Source organism: Cuculus canorus, chromosome 14 (assembly GCF_017976375.1).
Source record: "Cuculus canorus isolate bCucCan1 chromosome 14, bCucCan1.pri, whole genome shotgun sequence".
Lineage (NCBI taxonomy): Eukaryota > Metazoa > Chordata > Aves > Cuculiformes > Cuculidae > Cuculus > Cuculus canorus.
Window position 1 is genome coordinate 1,684,848 of NC_071414.1, and position 12,739 is coordinate 1,697,586.

Sequence of the window (12,739 nt, forward strand, 5' to 3'; positions counted from 1 at the left end):
ATGGACTGGGAACTGCTGATTCCTAAGGTAACTGGGAGAAGTGGTGTCCTTTCCAGGTAGTATGTTATCATTCTGGAGTTAATTAAGATGATTACTATTATCGGAAGTATCCGTCTTCCATACAGAAAACAGTTCTGCTCTTTAGTGCCCTTCACAAAGGCGGGATTCAGACAGGAACACACAAGCCTGCTTCGCGTCCTTCCTTATTTACAACATGTCCATTGTCTGGTGGTAAAATAAGACAGGCAGAAAGCAATGCGGGGGATTATTAATGAAGTTACAAACTGTGCTGCTGTGTCCGAAGTTGATTTGGTCTCCTAAACAAATAACGCTTTTTTCCTTTTGCTGGCGGAAGTTTATTCTTTGCTCTGTGGACAGGAAAATATTGTAATGCTTCAAGGCATCTAGGAAAAGTCATTCAAATGCAATGTGTGAAATCAAGATCTCAGGCAGGCCTTTTTAAGGACAGAAGAAGGACAGATTAGGAAGGTCTGTTATCATTTTACCTTCTGGCATTAAAAGCATCTTCCCTTCGTATCAATTAACTCTGCTTCCCTCCCCCCCCCTCCTCCAAGCTCATTACTGTGGTACTATTGCTCCTGCTGAATTGATGCTCTTATCAGTTTATTTCATGCTTCATTTCTTTCACAGCCTGGTTTCCTGAGCTGCTTTGGAAGATTATTCGCTGAATGGTGTTTGTCATGCCTTTTAGTATTCATGCTGGTTCAGAAATACTCCAGAAAGGAGAAAGGGGGGGAGCTTTCTTTTTGTTCTAATTGATTTGCTTTCCTTGGAAAGAACATGCTGCTATTCCAGGCTGAAATAATCCAGGATCAGTTCCCTTTCATTTTCAAAGACAAGAATGGAGGTATTAAAACTCTTCTATTTTCTCTGCAGCAAGCTCAGCCTAATACAGACTGGCGCTTCTCTCAGACCCAGAGACCTGGAACTAGTGGGTAAGTACCTCTTTCTCGATATATGTCTTTGGTGTGAAATTTTATTCCCTTTGCATGCTCCTTTCAGTGCTGGGAAGTCCTCGACTGGCAGCTCTGAGGTCGGGTGTTCCCTGTCATTGGGAGAATTGTTCAGCCCAAGAGCCAGAAATAGGGTTGCTGCTGTGTCAGCTCTGTGTGGTGGTGTGACTGCTGGTATTGGCAAGATTGTGTCTGGTTTTGGTGTCTGCATCTCAAGGAGGATGGTCAGGAACCAGAGGGAACTCCAGGTAGAATTGTGAGATGATTAAAAATATCCTTCACAGAAATGGTTCTTCTCTAAAGCAGATTTTGAGCATTATGCTGTGGTCAGCAGGAGTATGGAAGGGGTTGTCCCCCTGTGCTTGGCACTGGTGAGGTCACACCTCGAATCCTGGGTTCAGTTTTGGGCCCATCAGTACAGGAAGGATGTTGAGGGGTTGGAGCGTGTTTTGAGAAGGGCAACAGAGCTGGGGAAAGGTCTGGAGCCCAGGGGTTATGGGGGGTGCCTGAGGGATCTGGGGGTTTAGCCTGGAGAATAGAAGGCTCAGGAGAGACCTCATCACTCTCTGCAGCTCCGGGAAAGGACGTTGGAGCAAGGTGGGTGCTGGTCTCTTCTCCTAAGTAACAAGTGATAGAACAAGAGGAAATTAACTCAAGTTGCACCAGAGGAGGTTCAGATTGGATATTAGGGAAAATTTCTTTACTGACAGAGTGGTGAAACACTGGCAGAGGCTGCCCAGGGCAGTGGTGGAGTCTCCTTGAGTTGTTTAAAAAGCATGTAGATGTGACATCTGGGGATGTGGTTTAGTAGGTACAGTAGTGTTGACCTGATGGTTGGACTGGATGAACTTAAAGGTCTTTTCTGACCTAAATGATTCCATGAGTCTATGTTTTAAGTAGATTCTGAATTAAAAATCTTGATTCTTCCCCTGCGTGGAGGCCACTGGAAAGGACTGTGTGAGGGTCACTTTACCACGAAGCCTTGAGCTCTGTGTGTTGCCTGCTCTGGCTTGAGCTCCTACTGCCAAATCACTGTGTAAGTCCCCATGGCAGCCAGAAGTTGAGTGGATGAGCCCCAGGTGCCCCAAAGCCCCTCTAGAGAAATATGCCCCAGCCACATCTAACTCAGCAGGAGCAGGTCCATCGTGAAATGCCACTACATGTGCTTTCTCCTGCGGGCTAGTCTGGCTGGATCAGAGTGGGGACCCCTGAATCCAGCTCCATTTGTTGGGGAATTTGTAATCTTTCTTGCAATCCTTGGGAAAGCCTATCACCAGCACGGGGTGGTTTGTTGGTTTATCCAGGTGAGGAGCCCTCTGCACACTTCCTACTGGTGCTGGGCAGCTGGGCAGAGGGACACTAAGGAAAAAGAAACAAGGTCTCATGGGTCAGGAATGATGTATCCTAAGGTCTGGTCTTGCTGTTAAAAACAGTTTTTGCTAGTTTGCATGTGATGTCAAAAAGACAAGCAGCCCTGGCAGAGAGCAGAGACATGCCTCCCAAGAGAGTCCCCCGCACTGTGTGCTCTCTTGCCTCTGGCCCAGCAAAGTTTGCTTTTCTTGGCCCACAGTGAGAAAGCGTTGATGAGAAAACGTGGAATAGGTGCCCTTCACCTCTCCCATCTCTATTCCTGGTTCAGGCAGGGGCAGGGATCCTCTTCAGAGGGTGAACTTCCTTGAGTGCCATCAGGGTAAGAAATGACTCAAACTGGGAGTCTGCCAGCCTCTGTGAATACCCCAAACAGAGGTTATGGTGTGTGAAGAGACTGGCTCCTGGATTATCTATAAGTAAAAAGATGATATCTTTTGGGGTATATGTAAGGATTAGACCCTTGGAGCAATCAGGAGTGAATTGGGATGCTGTGCTTCCTTGGCTGGACAGGTCAGGAACTGTATCTCTGCAGAAAAGAGAGGCGCTCATGCTGCTATGTTCTGTCATTCCTGGTGACCACTTGTGCAGCTTCTGTGGAGGTTTAAATGGTGCCACAGGGAGTGTTGAGTCCTGGATTTTGGTGTTGAAGTTTGCAGTCAAACATCTGCAGCAGCTGGTTCTGAGTCCTTCTCTGGGCCTGGCTCAGTAATTTAGCTTAACAGAAAATTAAGAGACTGCTATAGCCAACTTGTTGCAGCGACTAAACTTCGTTACTAGGCTTTTCTAGCTGACAAAGCCAGAATGGAGTGAGGGTTTGAGGTGAGGTAAATAAAGCAGTCCTGCTAGAAACCCGCCACAGACTTTAGCACAAGGCTATTCCTGTAACAGTTTTCTCACAGGTCCATTGAATCCCCCATCACTGAAAACATTTTAATCAAGAAGAATCTTTCTAACCATTTACGCTCTAGTTCAAATGATGATTAACAAAGCCCTCTTAATACAGAAGCGCGCCAGAGCTTCCGTAATAGCTTTGTTTTAAGAAACGAGTAATTGAGTTGCATCAGAGCAAGCTCTGTAGCTCCCACTTCCCAGTATCGCACCAGAACTCTTCAAGTCACAGGGCTGGTGCATCCAGACATCCTTAACTCAGTGACAGGGACCTTTTCTCAGATTGTGGGACAGTGACCATCAGCCCAGCCCCAGCCTGAAGCTCTTTACAGGCTCCCAGTGCCTAAGTGGGTGCGGCAGCATATGGGGTGGAAAGAGAGAGGGGCAGAAGGCAATGCAGCCACAGACTCTGTTCATGGGGAGCGGAAATAACAGGACAAGCTGGTTCTGGTGCATGAGTCGTGATGTTATCCTAATGATCTATGACCTCAGTGCCCAAGGTAGTCCCTGAAACAGCCACTAGCAGCTCATGCCAGTGCCTGTTGGGCAAGGATTTCCATAGCATGGGCTGGCCTGTGGGTTTGGAGAGGGGCTTTGCCCAAGCACAGGCTGGGACTGAAATCACTCTGTTGATTTTAATTTCCACTGTTTTTCCCCACTTCCTGAGTGCAGAATACACATTTGCAATGAAACAGCTCTTGCTGATTTTTTTTTTTTTTCTGTTTCCTTTATCATGGTTTCAGTTAAATCAAGGGAGATGCTTTTGTTCTAAACCTGTGTTATAATTCTAAAGCATGGAAATGGAAAGTGCTACCATATGTTCAGTGCCCAGCTCTGACATCTCTGGTGATCAAACAGGCAAATCCTGGAGAGCGACCTGCTCCTTATTGTTATCTTCCTGTGCTCTTCCCAGCATTTTGGTCTGAATTCCCCAGGCACTGGTTGGTAGTGTAGGTATTAAAGAGGGTGCGAGGGCAGCTGCCTGAGCTCTGCCCGCTGTTGCTCTCTCTGTGTCAGCTTGTGAACCACTGGGTGCCCCGCTGGCAGGTGAGCCTCTCTAGCACTGTGAGCTCTGTGAGCTGTGGGGCTCTGCTTGATGCTCGGGGACCGCGGACCACCTCTTAGCTGAGAAGGACAAAAGGGGATGTGCCCTTAACTGCATTTGTCTGACCCAAATTAAATAGCAATAAAGACAAGATGGTTTGAATGGATCCCAGAGGGAGTCCAGCACTGACCTAAGCCAGAAAGCAGGCTTAAATGCATGTTGTGTTTTCTCCTTTCATGGGAGAAGGGAAAATCCTATCTTTTCTCAGCATAGCCCACGCTAAAACAAATCCCACATGTCCAGACACCTGGAAGCAGGCAAAGCTCAGGGAAGCTCAATAAGGCAGGGACCGTGTCTCGATCTCTTATCTTGATCTCGTATCTCAGTGCATTCTGAGCGCTGTTATGGGACAACAAAGGGAATTTGCTCTTTGTTCTGAAAGCCAGGAGAGCTCTGGTGCACATGCTCAGGAAGCAAGAGCTCAGACAATCCCTTCTGCAAATGTGGTAGGGAGTCAGACCTGAGCAGAGCTATTATCAATTAATCCTGTTTGAGAGAAAGAGGAGGATGGATTAATTCATACAGTGATGTTTGTATTTTGGTTTCTGTGAAAAAAACACAAACAACCCCGTTCTGTCTCTGGGCAAATGTAAATGAATAACGAATGATATGAGCAGCAGATGCTGTTTCCAGACAAATCAGATCAATGGCTGTAGTGGAGATTATAACGATGAATTGTCTGAAGTTAAGTAGACATACAGTCCAGAATGTTGCATCACTGTGGGATTGGCAGCATGGGGTTTCCCTGGGGGGAGAGTGCAGGGACTGGTATGACGGACCTATCTTGTTGCTTTTTCACTGGTTGCCAAAGGAACAGAGACCAGGCTTGTGCCTTGTGCTTGCCTGACCTGGGTAGCTCTTTGTTTTGATCTCTGTGATGGTTTATTCAGGAAAACACCAGAATCAAATCAGGATTTCTTTCCTGGAGAAGTGCTCTGTGTTGGTCAGAGGTAGGTGTGGGAGGGTGAGGCATCCCAAGCTGGGAAGAGCTGGTGTGCCCTGGGCAGCTCCTGGGAGGACTGAGGACAGCCTTGGGCTGTGTGGGCAGGCTGGAAGGAGATCCCAGGCAGGAGGCACCCCAGAGACCGTGGTGGGGGCCTCACAAGGGGGTGGGGAGCAGTGTGGGAATCTCTGCTCACTCCAGGGGAGAGAGAAGAAAAGCATGCAGAGAAGATGATTTTTAAGGTCCTTTCTACTCAAACCATACCATGATTCTATGAAGACATAGAGTGCCATTTCACACGCTCGCTCTGTTTATTTTCTCCAATCCTAAATCTCCCTATGTTAATGCTTCCAACACTCTTGCCAGCCAGACTCCCCCTCACAATCTGAACACAGTCCATACGCATATCTGCCTCACTTGTCCACTGAACAGCATCACGGCTGCCCTGTCTGACCTGGCTGTCGTCCCCTGTCCCGTGCAGACAGAGGAGGGAGAGCACAGCAGAAAGGGTTTGGGGCTGAAGTGGAGATGCTGCAGCAGTGCCAGGACGATACTCTCTTAGGGCAGGAAAGGCTTGGAGGAAATATTTTTTTTGGTCATTCTTTGTTTTGTTTCCACACAAGTGCTCCAAGAATTGCATTTGCAGGACTAACAGCACCCTGCCTGTGTGTGGTGGGGGACAGGGAGGGGGAAAAAGGCATCCCAAGAACAGTCCTTAAAGCTGTCAGGAGCTTTCCTGAGGCTCAGAGCGTGCAGGTATTGCCAAAGAGTGGCTGCAGCTTGGGGACCTCTGATGTGTGTTTGGGGTGATCAGGAGGTCCTGCATGACAGGAACACCCTGGTGTACCAGGACATGTTCAAAATGACCCTCTGTGTGTGCGTGTGTGTGTGTTATAGAATATAGAATGATTTGGGTTGGAAGGGACCTCAAACTCATCCAGTTCCAAACCCCTTCCCATAGGCCCGGACACCTCCCACTGGACCAGATTGCTCAAAGCCCCATCCAACCTGGTGTCGGGGTGGGATGTCCCAGGTCAGCGGCAGCTGGGGCCAGAGGATGGAGACAGAGGGAGACGTTCATGGGTTTACCCAGTGCAGGGGTGGATACACAGCAGAAAGACAACTGGCCATAGATGCAGGCTTTACCACATCCTTCCCTTCCAAAAATACTCCTAACCCAGCAGCCACGGGGGTGTCTGGAGCATTGGAACTCCCTAGGAATTTATGTTGCAACTTTGTGTAATGTTATAGAGGACAGAGTAGCAAGTACTATAAAGTGGGGGTGTAGGGATAAACGCTGACAGATTTATCTGCTGTTCACTCTTTCATCAAAAGCATGTGAGAATGGGCTGCCTGCAGCCGTCCTCTCCTTCCTCTCCAGTGCTGCTGCTGGTTCACAGAGGTAGGTCCCTGTGCCTGTGACCTTTCCGTCTCTCATTCCTGACTATGTCTCTTCTGGCATCTTTTCATGGAATCACAGATTCATGGAATGGTTTGGATTGGAAAGGACCTTAAAGCCCATCCAGTTCCAACCCCTGCCATGGGCAGGGACACCTCCCACTGGATCAGGTTGCTCCAAGCCCTATCCAGACTGGCCTTCAACATCTCCAGGGATGGGGCAGCCTTGACTTCTGTGGGCAACCTGGGCCAGGGCCTCCCCACTCTCACAGGAAAACATTTCTTCCTGAGATCTCACCTCACTCTCCCCTCTTTCAGTTTAAAACCATTGGTCCTTGTTTTATCACAACAGGCACCAGTAGAAAGTCTTTTTCCACCTCTCTTATAAGCCCCCTTTAAGTATTGAAATGCCTCAGTAAGGACTCCCAGAGCCTTCTCTTCTCCAGGCTGAAGAACCCCTACTGTCTCAGTCTCTCTCCCTAGCAGAGCTGTCCTAGCCCTCAGTCCATTTCTGTTTCCCCAGTCCATGTCTGTCAGGTGCTGGGGACTCCACAGCTGGACACAGGCCTCCGGGGGGGATTTATGAGAGTAGAGTAGAAGAGAGAGAATCACCTCCTGCTGGCCATGCTGAATGTGACACAGCCCAGAATACAGTTGGCTTTCTGGGCTGCAAGTGCACATTGCTGGCTCATGTTCCATATACCCCAAGTCCTTCTCTGCAGGGCTGCTCGTCATCCAGTCATCTCCCAGTATGTATTAAAACTGGGCATTGCCATGACCCATGTGCAGGATCTTGCACTTGGCCCTCATGAGGTTCTTGTGGGCTCACTCCTCCAGGCTGTCTCTGGTGTTTCCTACCACAATATGTGCTCTTGCTGCCTTCCTGTGCCTCACGCATCAAGGATGTCCCTCCACTCCTCCACTCCCCACTGCATCTTGTCTACTGCTTTCTCTGAGCCCCTCTCCAGCATCACTGTTATCCCACACAGCATCCCAGGCTGTGCCCACCTCTGAACCAGCAGCACAAGTGTTTAAAACTTGTGTAGATGTGGCCCTTAGGGACATGGTTTAGTGGTGGACTTCACAGTGTTAGGTTTACGGTTGGACTTGATGATCTTAAATGTCTTTTCTGACTCAAGCAATTCTCTGATTCTGTGACTGTGGTTTCCTATCAAAAATTGAAATAAAAACTATCTTTAAGGCTTGTTTAAAGAATTTACAGCATTACAAGCCTGCTCAGAGCCTGGCTTTGCTCTGAGTGTGGGCAGCAGCCCCATAGGGCAATCTTTGAGCGCACTTGGGGTGCAAGGACAGGCAGGAGCTGTTTAGACAATGGGAGCAGGAGTTGTTCCTGGGTAACTGCTCTCCTTTCCCCTCTTCCTGTGGAGCTGAGCTGATCAGTCCATGGAGCTGTTCGAGGCCAGGTTGGATGGGGCTTTGAGCACCTTGATCCAGTGGGAGGTGTCCCTGCCCATGGAAGTAGGTTGGAAATGGGTGATCTTTAAGGTCCCTTCCAACACAACCCATTCTATAATTCTGTCCTGGGCCAATAATCCATATTTGTCACAGCCCTGGAAGTCTGAGCCATCTGGAACCAATCAGGTGGAACAAAAGCTAGAGAGTCTTTTATGGAGAAAGGGAGATATCCTAGTGATGGGACACATTTCTCATTCTGAAAGCCTCCAGAATATCAGGAGTTACGTCATCACAGCTTTATGTATAGAAATCCTATTTTAGGTATTTTAGCAGGTGCTATGTGTATTAGTTTAATTTTTCCCTGTCCACCTGCTTCCTGCGCAGCTGAGCACATGCCACACCAGGCGGCAGAGGTGCAGGGATCCGACAAATCGGCACAAGAACCTTTCCAAAGAATGTCTCAAAATATCCTTTGGAGCACGGTGGTGGCAGGATGGGCAGGGTGAAATCATTACTGGTGTCAGCTTCATATCCTTTAGGAGGGCTAGAGGCATCCCCAGGAAGGGGGACACTGCCCCTGCTCCTCCTTTTAGAGACTTTTTGGCCTTTGTTTTGCCTTTGCCTGGCACAGCAGCATCCCAGCAGCTCCACTGGTTGGATGTAATGACTGACTGATGCTCTGGGAGGCTGCAAATTTTCCCCACTAACATTTTCAATCCCATCTCTGCAAAAGTCATGATCTTCAAGCTGGGTCTCATCCAGGCCCCCTTCAGCCCCTGTAAGTGCATTACAGAATTGTCAGGGAATGCACAGAGATGGAGGAGTGTGGGGGAAGGGCTGGTGGCAGCATCCTCTGTTAAGGAAGGGAGAAGGCAGGAAATCGTGGCAATTTTGGAGCTGGCTCCATTTTTTTGGAGGCTGGGGGAGGGTGGTGGGCCGTGGGATGCTGGCGTGGGAAGTAGGACAGAGGGATGCTTACCCCAGGCTGCATCCCCAGCCATGGGGCTGTGTCCTCAGCCCACCTTGAGCACAGCAGAGGCTCAGTACCAGCAAGGACGGATCCGCTCCCTCTTGCTTGTCACTTTGCCAGCTTGGAAATGCACAGGCTAAGATTTTACTTCTGCTGCTGACTCCGGCTGGAGCTGTGCGTGGGAGGCAGCAAAGGGAGGTGGGGAGGACCTGGATGAAGCTGAGAGAGTGGAAACAGCAGTGCAGGGAGGTTTGGGCAGGGAGGGCAGGCTGAGGGGACCAGGAGGTGACCGGGGAATGTAGCTGGAGGAATGGGCTTCAAAATATCCCGTGGTCCTGGGTGGTGAGGGGAGGGCAGAGTGCTGCCCCAGAAAAGCTGCTGGGGGAGGTGATGAGAGGGAGGAAGAGAGGGAGGGAGGGAAAAGCAGCCAGAGCTGCGGAGCAAATGGAATTGGAAAGGAAAGAGTCTGGGAGGAGAAACAAAGCCCAGCCATGTCCTCTTCTCTGGAGCAGGGAAATCTGGAAGCAGCTGGGGCTGTGGGGCAGGAGTGAGGCTGCTGCTGTAGAAGCCAAAAAGCCCCAAATGAGAGAGGAGGCAGGATGCTGAGGGTATCCCAGGGAAATCCCCAGGCCAAGTGCTACCTGCAGCCCTGGGGTCTCATCCTGTGGGGTGCTAGGCTGTCCTCTCCAGCCCCTGGGGCTCTGACAGCACCACTCTGGTATGAATAAACTTCTTCAGTGTGTTGTGGCACTGCTAGGGTTCCTGTTTCCAGCTACAGAGTGAGGAAAGCAATTTTTCAGGAATCCAGCAGCCAGTTGTGCAAATAAATGTTTGCAAGGCCCTTGGCTGCCATAGTGACGAACTCCATAGCAACCCTGTAAGGAAATGAATAATTCTGTGCTGGAGAGGAAAGTAAAAAAGGGTTGTGGTGGCCTGGGGTGCCACCAAACAGCCAGTGAGGAAAGCATTCAGGTCCACCCTGCGCTGCTCAGGAAGATGCCCTTAGGGATGGAGCAGACTCAGGTGCAGCACATAGTGGGGCTGCGTCAAAGCTGTAGAGCAATCCTTTCCTTTCGATGTTCCCTGATTTCTCTGTAGCCATTTTAATGATGGTGTTTTCTGGTCGTGGACCAGCTGTACCTACCTCTGCTGGCACAGCCCCTGTCTCATACTCTGTGTCCATTGTGCCCTGAGCCCTTTAAGATGCTGCGTAGAATTGTAGAATCACAGAATGGTTTTGGTTGGAAAAGACCTTTAAGATCATCAAGTCCAACCATCAATACAGCCCTTCTAAATCTGCCACCAGATCGTGTCCCCAAGTACGACATCTACTTATCTTTTAAACCCCTCTAGGGATGGTGATTCAACCACCTCCCTGGGCAGCCTCTCCCAATGCTTGACAAGCCTTTCCGTGAAGAAATTCCTCCTAGTATCCAACCTAAACCTCCCCTGGTGCATCTTGAGGCCATTTCCCCTTGTTCTGTCACTGGCTACCAGGGAGAAGAGAACCTTCACCTCTCTGTAGCCTCCTTTCAGGCAGTTGTACAGAGTGATGAGGTCTCCCCTTAGTCTCCTTTTCTCCAGGCTAAACAACCCCAACTCCCTCAGCTGCATTGGGTTTGTCTGAAACACAGGTTTACCTCCTTCCCTCCAGTCCAGGAAAGGTTCCTGAAGATGAAAGCCAGCTCTTTGCTGAGCTTTGAAGTGTGGAGCGGAATTGAACAGGGAGAAAAAAAATAATCTAGCCTATAAGGGATGAGTCTGTAGAAAAAAAACACGATTGAGTCAGTGGCATTTCTGTTAAAAACAGCGAGTCCTTGGAGTCATTTCCATAGGAACCAGCCCCCTGGTTCTGGCAGCCTCCCCGCAGCAGCAGCAGCAGCACAGGGAGAGTGGTGCGGCAAGGTGGGGTGGGGGCTCCCAGGGCTGCCCACCCCGGCACGGGGAGCAGGGCAGGGCAGGCTGCTCTCTGGTGAAACAGTGACTCACAGCTCTGATTCACAACTCCATCCTATAGCCGGGAAGGCAGCCAGATCTGGTCGTCAGCTGTGTGCCTTTTTCCAAAGCTAGAAGTTATTTTTGGGCGTTTTTAGATTACAGCACTTGTTGTTTTTTTGCTGTGCCTCTGAATTCTGGATGATTACACTGCCAGTAATTGAGACACTCGAATTTCCTGCTTAGAGAAGTGAGCTCAATCCCATTATTTTGCAACTGTAAGGCTTTTCTAAAATAGGTTTTCTGCGTGTCATCATGGGGAGCAGGCACACAGCTTTGGGGTTGTTTTTGCAAAATTTGGGGGCACTGAAAGCAATACGTTTGCTGAAAAGGACCTGGGGGCATCAGTTTGAACATGAATCACCAGTTCACCCTTGCTATGATGGAGACCCACTGTGTACTGGGTTTCACTGGTGAAATTGTAGTCAGCACGTCAAGAGAAGAGATGGTTGCCCTCAATTTGGCACTTAGAATTTGGCAGTCATAGAATCATAGAGTGGTTTTGATTGGAAGGGAACTGAAAGTCCATCCAGTTCCGACTCCTGCCATGGGCAGGGACACCTCCTGCTGGATCAGGTTGCTCCAAGCCCCATCTAACCTGGCCTTGAAGACCTCCAGGGATGGAGCAGCCACCACTGCTCTGGGCACCCTGGGCCAGGGCCTCCCTGCCCTCACAGGAAAACATTTCTTCCTAAGATCTCATCTCAATCTCCCCTCTTTCAGTGTAAAACCATTTCCCCTCATCCTATCCCTGTTATGGGACCAGACCTGGAGCACTGTGCCCAGTTTCTGGGCTCTCCACTGCAACAAATCCATATGGGAGCCACCAAAACGATCAGAGGTCTGGGGCCTGTGGCAGGGGGGAGGCACTGAGAGAGCTTCTTCAGCTTGCAAACATGAGAGGTAGAAGGGTCTCACTGCTTTCTTCAGAGGTGCACAGGGAAAGGGCAAGGTTCAATTGGCACATGTTGCAACAAGGCAAATTTGGAGCAGATGTTAGGAAATCTTTTTCACACAAGGGTGGTTAGACAGGACTAGAGAGGTGGAGAAATCTCATACTGAGAATGTGGCTGCCCAGAGCCTTGGGCATCTGATATAAAGTTGGATCCAGCTGAAAGCTTGGCTTTCTTTTGGGTATAGGACCGAAGACCTTTCCATCTTTGTTAGGCAGGGTGCCTTGTGTCCCTCTCCTTCTGAATCAGTATGTGACTATGTTCCCACACAGCATGAAGAGGGTGTAGGGCTTTGTCTGCCTCCCTGACACTGGGGTATAGCTATAATGCAGGGGCCAGTGAACACAACCTGAGTTCACAGATGTTCATTCCCTCCCTAAGGCCAGGGGAACAGAAAAGGAGTCTGAAACACTTCCTATCTCCCCATCCTCCAAGGGTGAACCTCTCTCTGCTCACTGGTGTTGCAGGGTCACCCTTCCCTGGGGTCACACACCTCTAAAACACGAGGTCAAAACAATCTGAACAAGATCCACACGTTCCTTGGTACGGCTGCTCCTCCTGCGCCGTGCACTGGAGGGTTGGACTGTGCTGCTCAACCCAATCCCAGACTTCAGGGATCAACCACAGCCCTTCTTCCCCCCCATTTCCAGGTCTGGGCAAGTCATGGCTGGCTCTCCTGTCTGTGCCTGTATGCAGCTGTGGGGACAAGGGTTATTGGGGTGGAGA

General features: G+C 49.7%; 2 protein-coding genes across 14 annotated transcripts in view; both read left to right on the forward strand.

Moving 5' to 3' along the window:
- LOC128853576 (protocadherin gamma-B5-like) overlaps window positions 1–956 on the forward strand; it is a 90,179-nt gene extending 89,223 nt beyond the window's left edge. The window contains exon 2 of the mRNA XM_054079275.1: window positions 898–956. The gene's annotated coding sequence lies outside the window, so the exon portion shown is untranslated. The remainder of the gene's footprint in view (window positions 1–897) is intronic.
- The window catches only part of LOC104065903 (protocadherin gamma-C5), a 134,218-nt gene that overhangs the window by 110,138 nt on the left and 11,341 nt on the right, over window positions 1–12,739 (forward strand). For all 13 annotated transcript variants that reach the window (XM_054079260.1, XM_054079258.1, XM_054079265.1 and 10 more), the window contains exon 2: window positions 898–956. In XM_054079260.1, coding sequence (XP_053935235.1) covers window positions 898–956 — 59 coding nt within the window. The remainder of the gene's footprint in view (window positions 1–897; window positions 957–12,739) is intronic.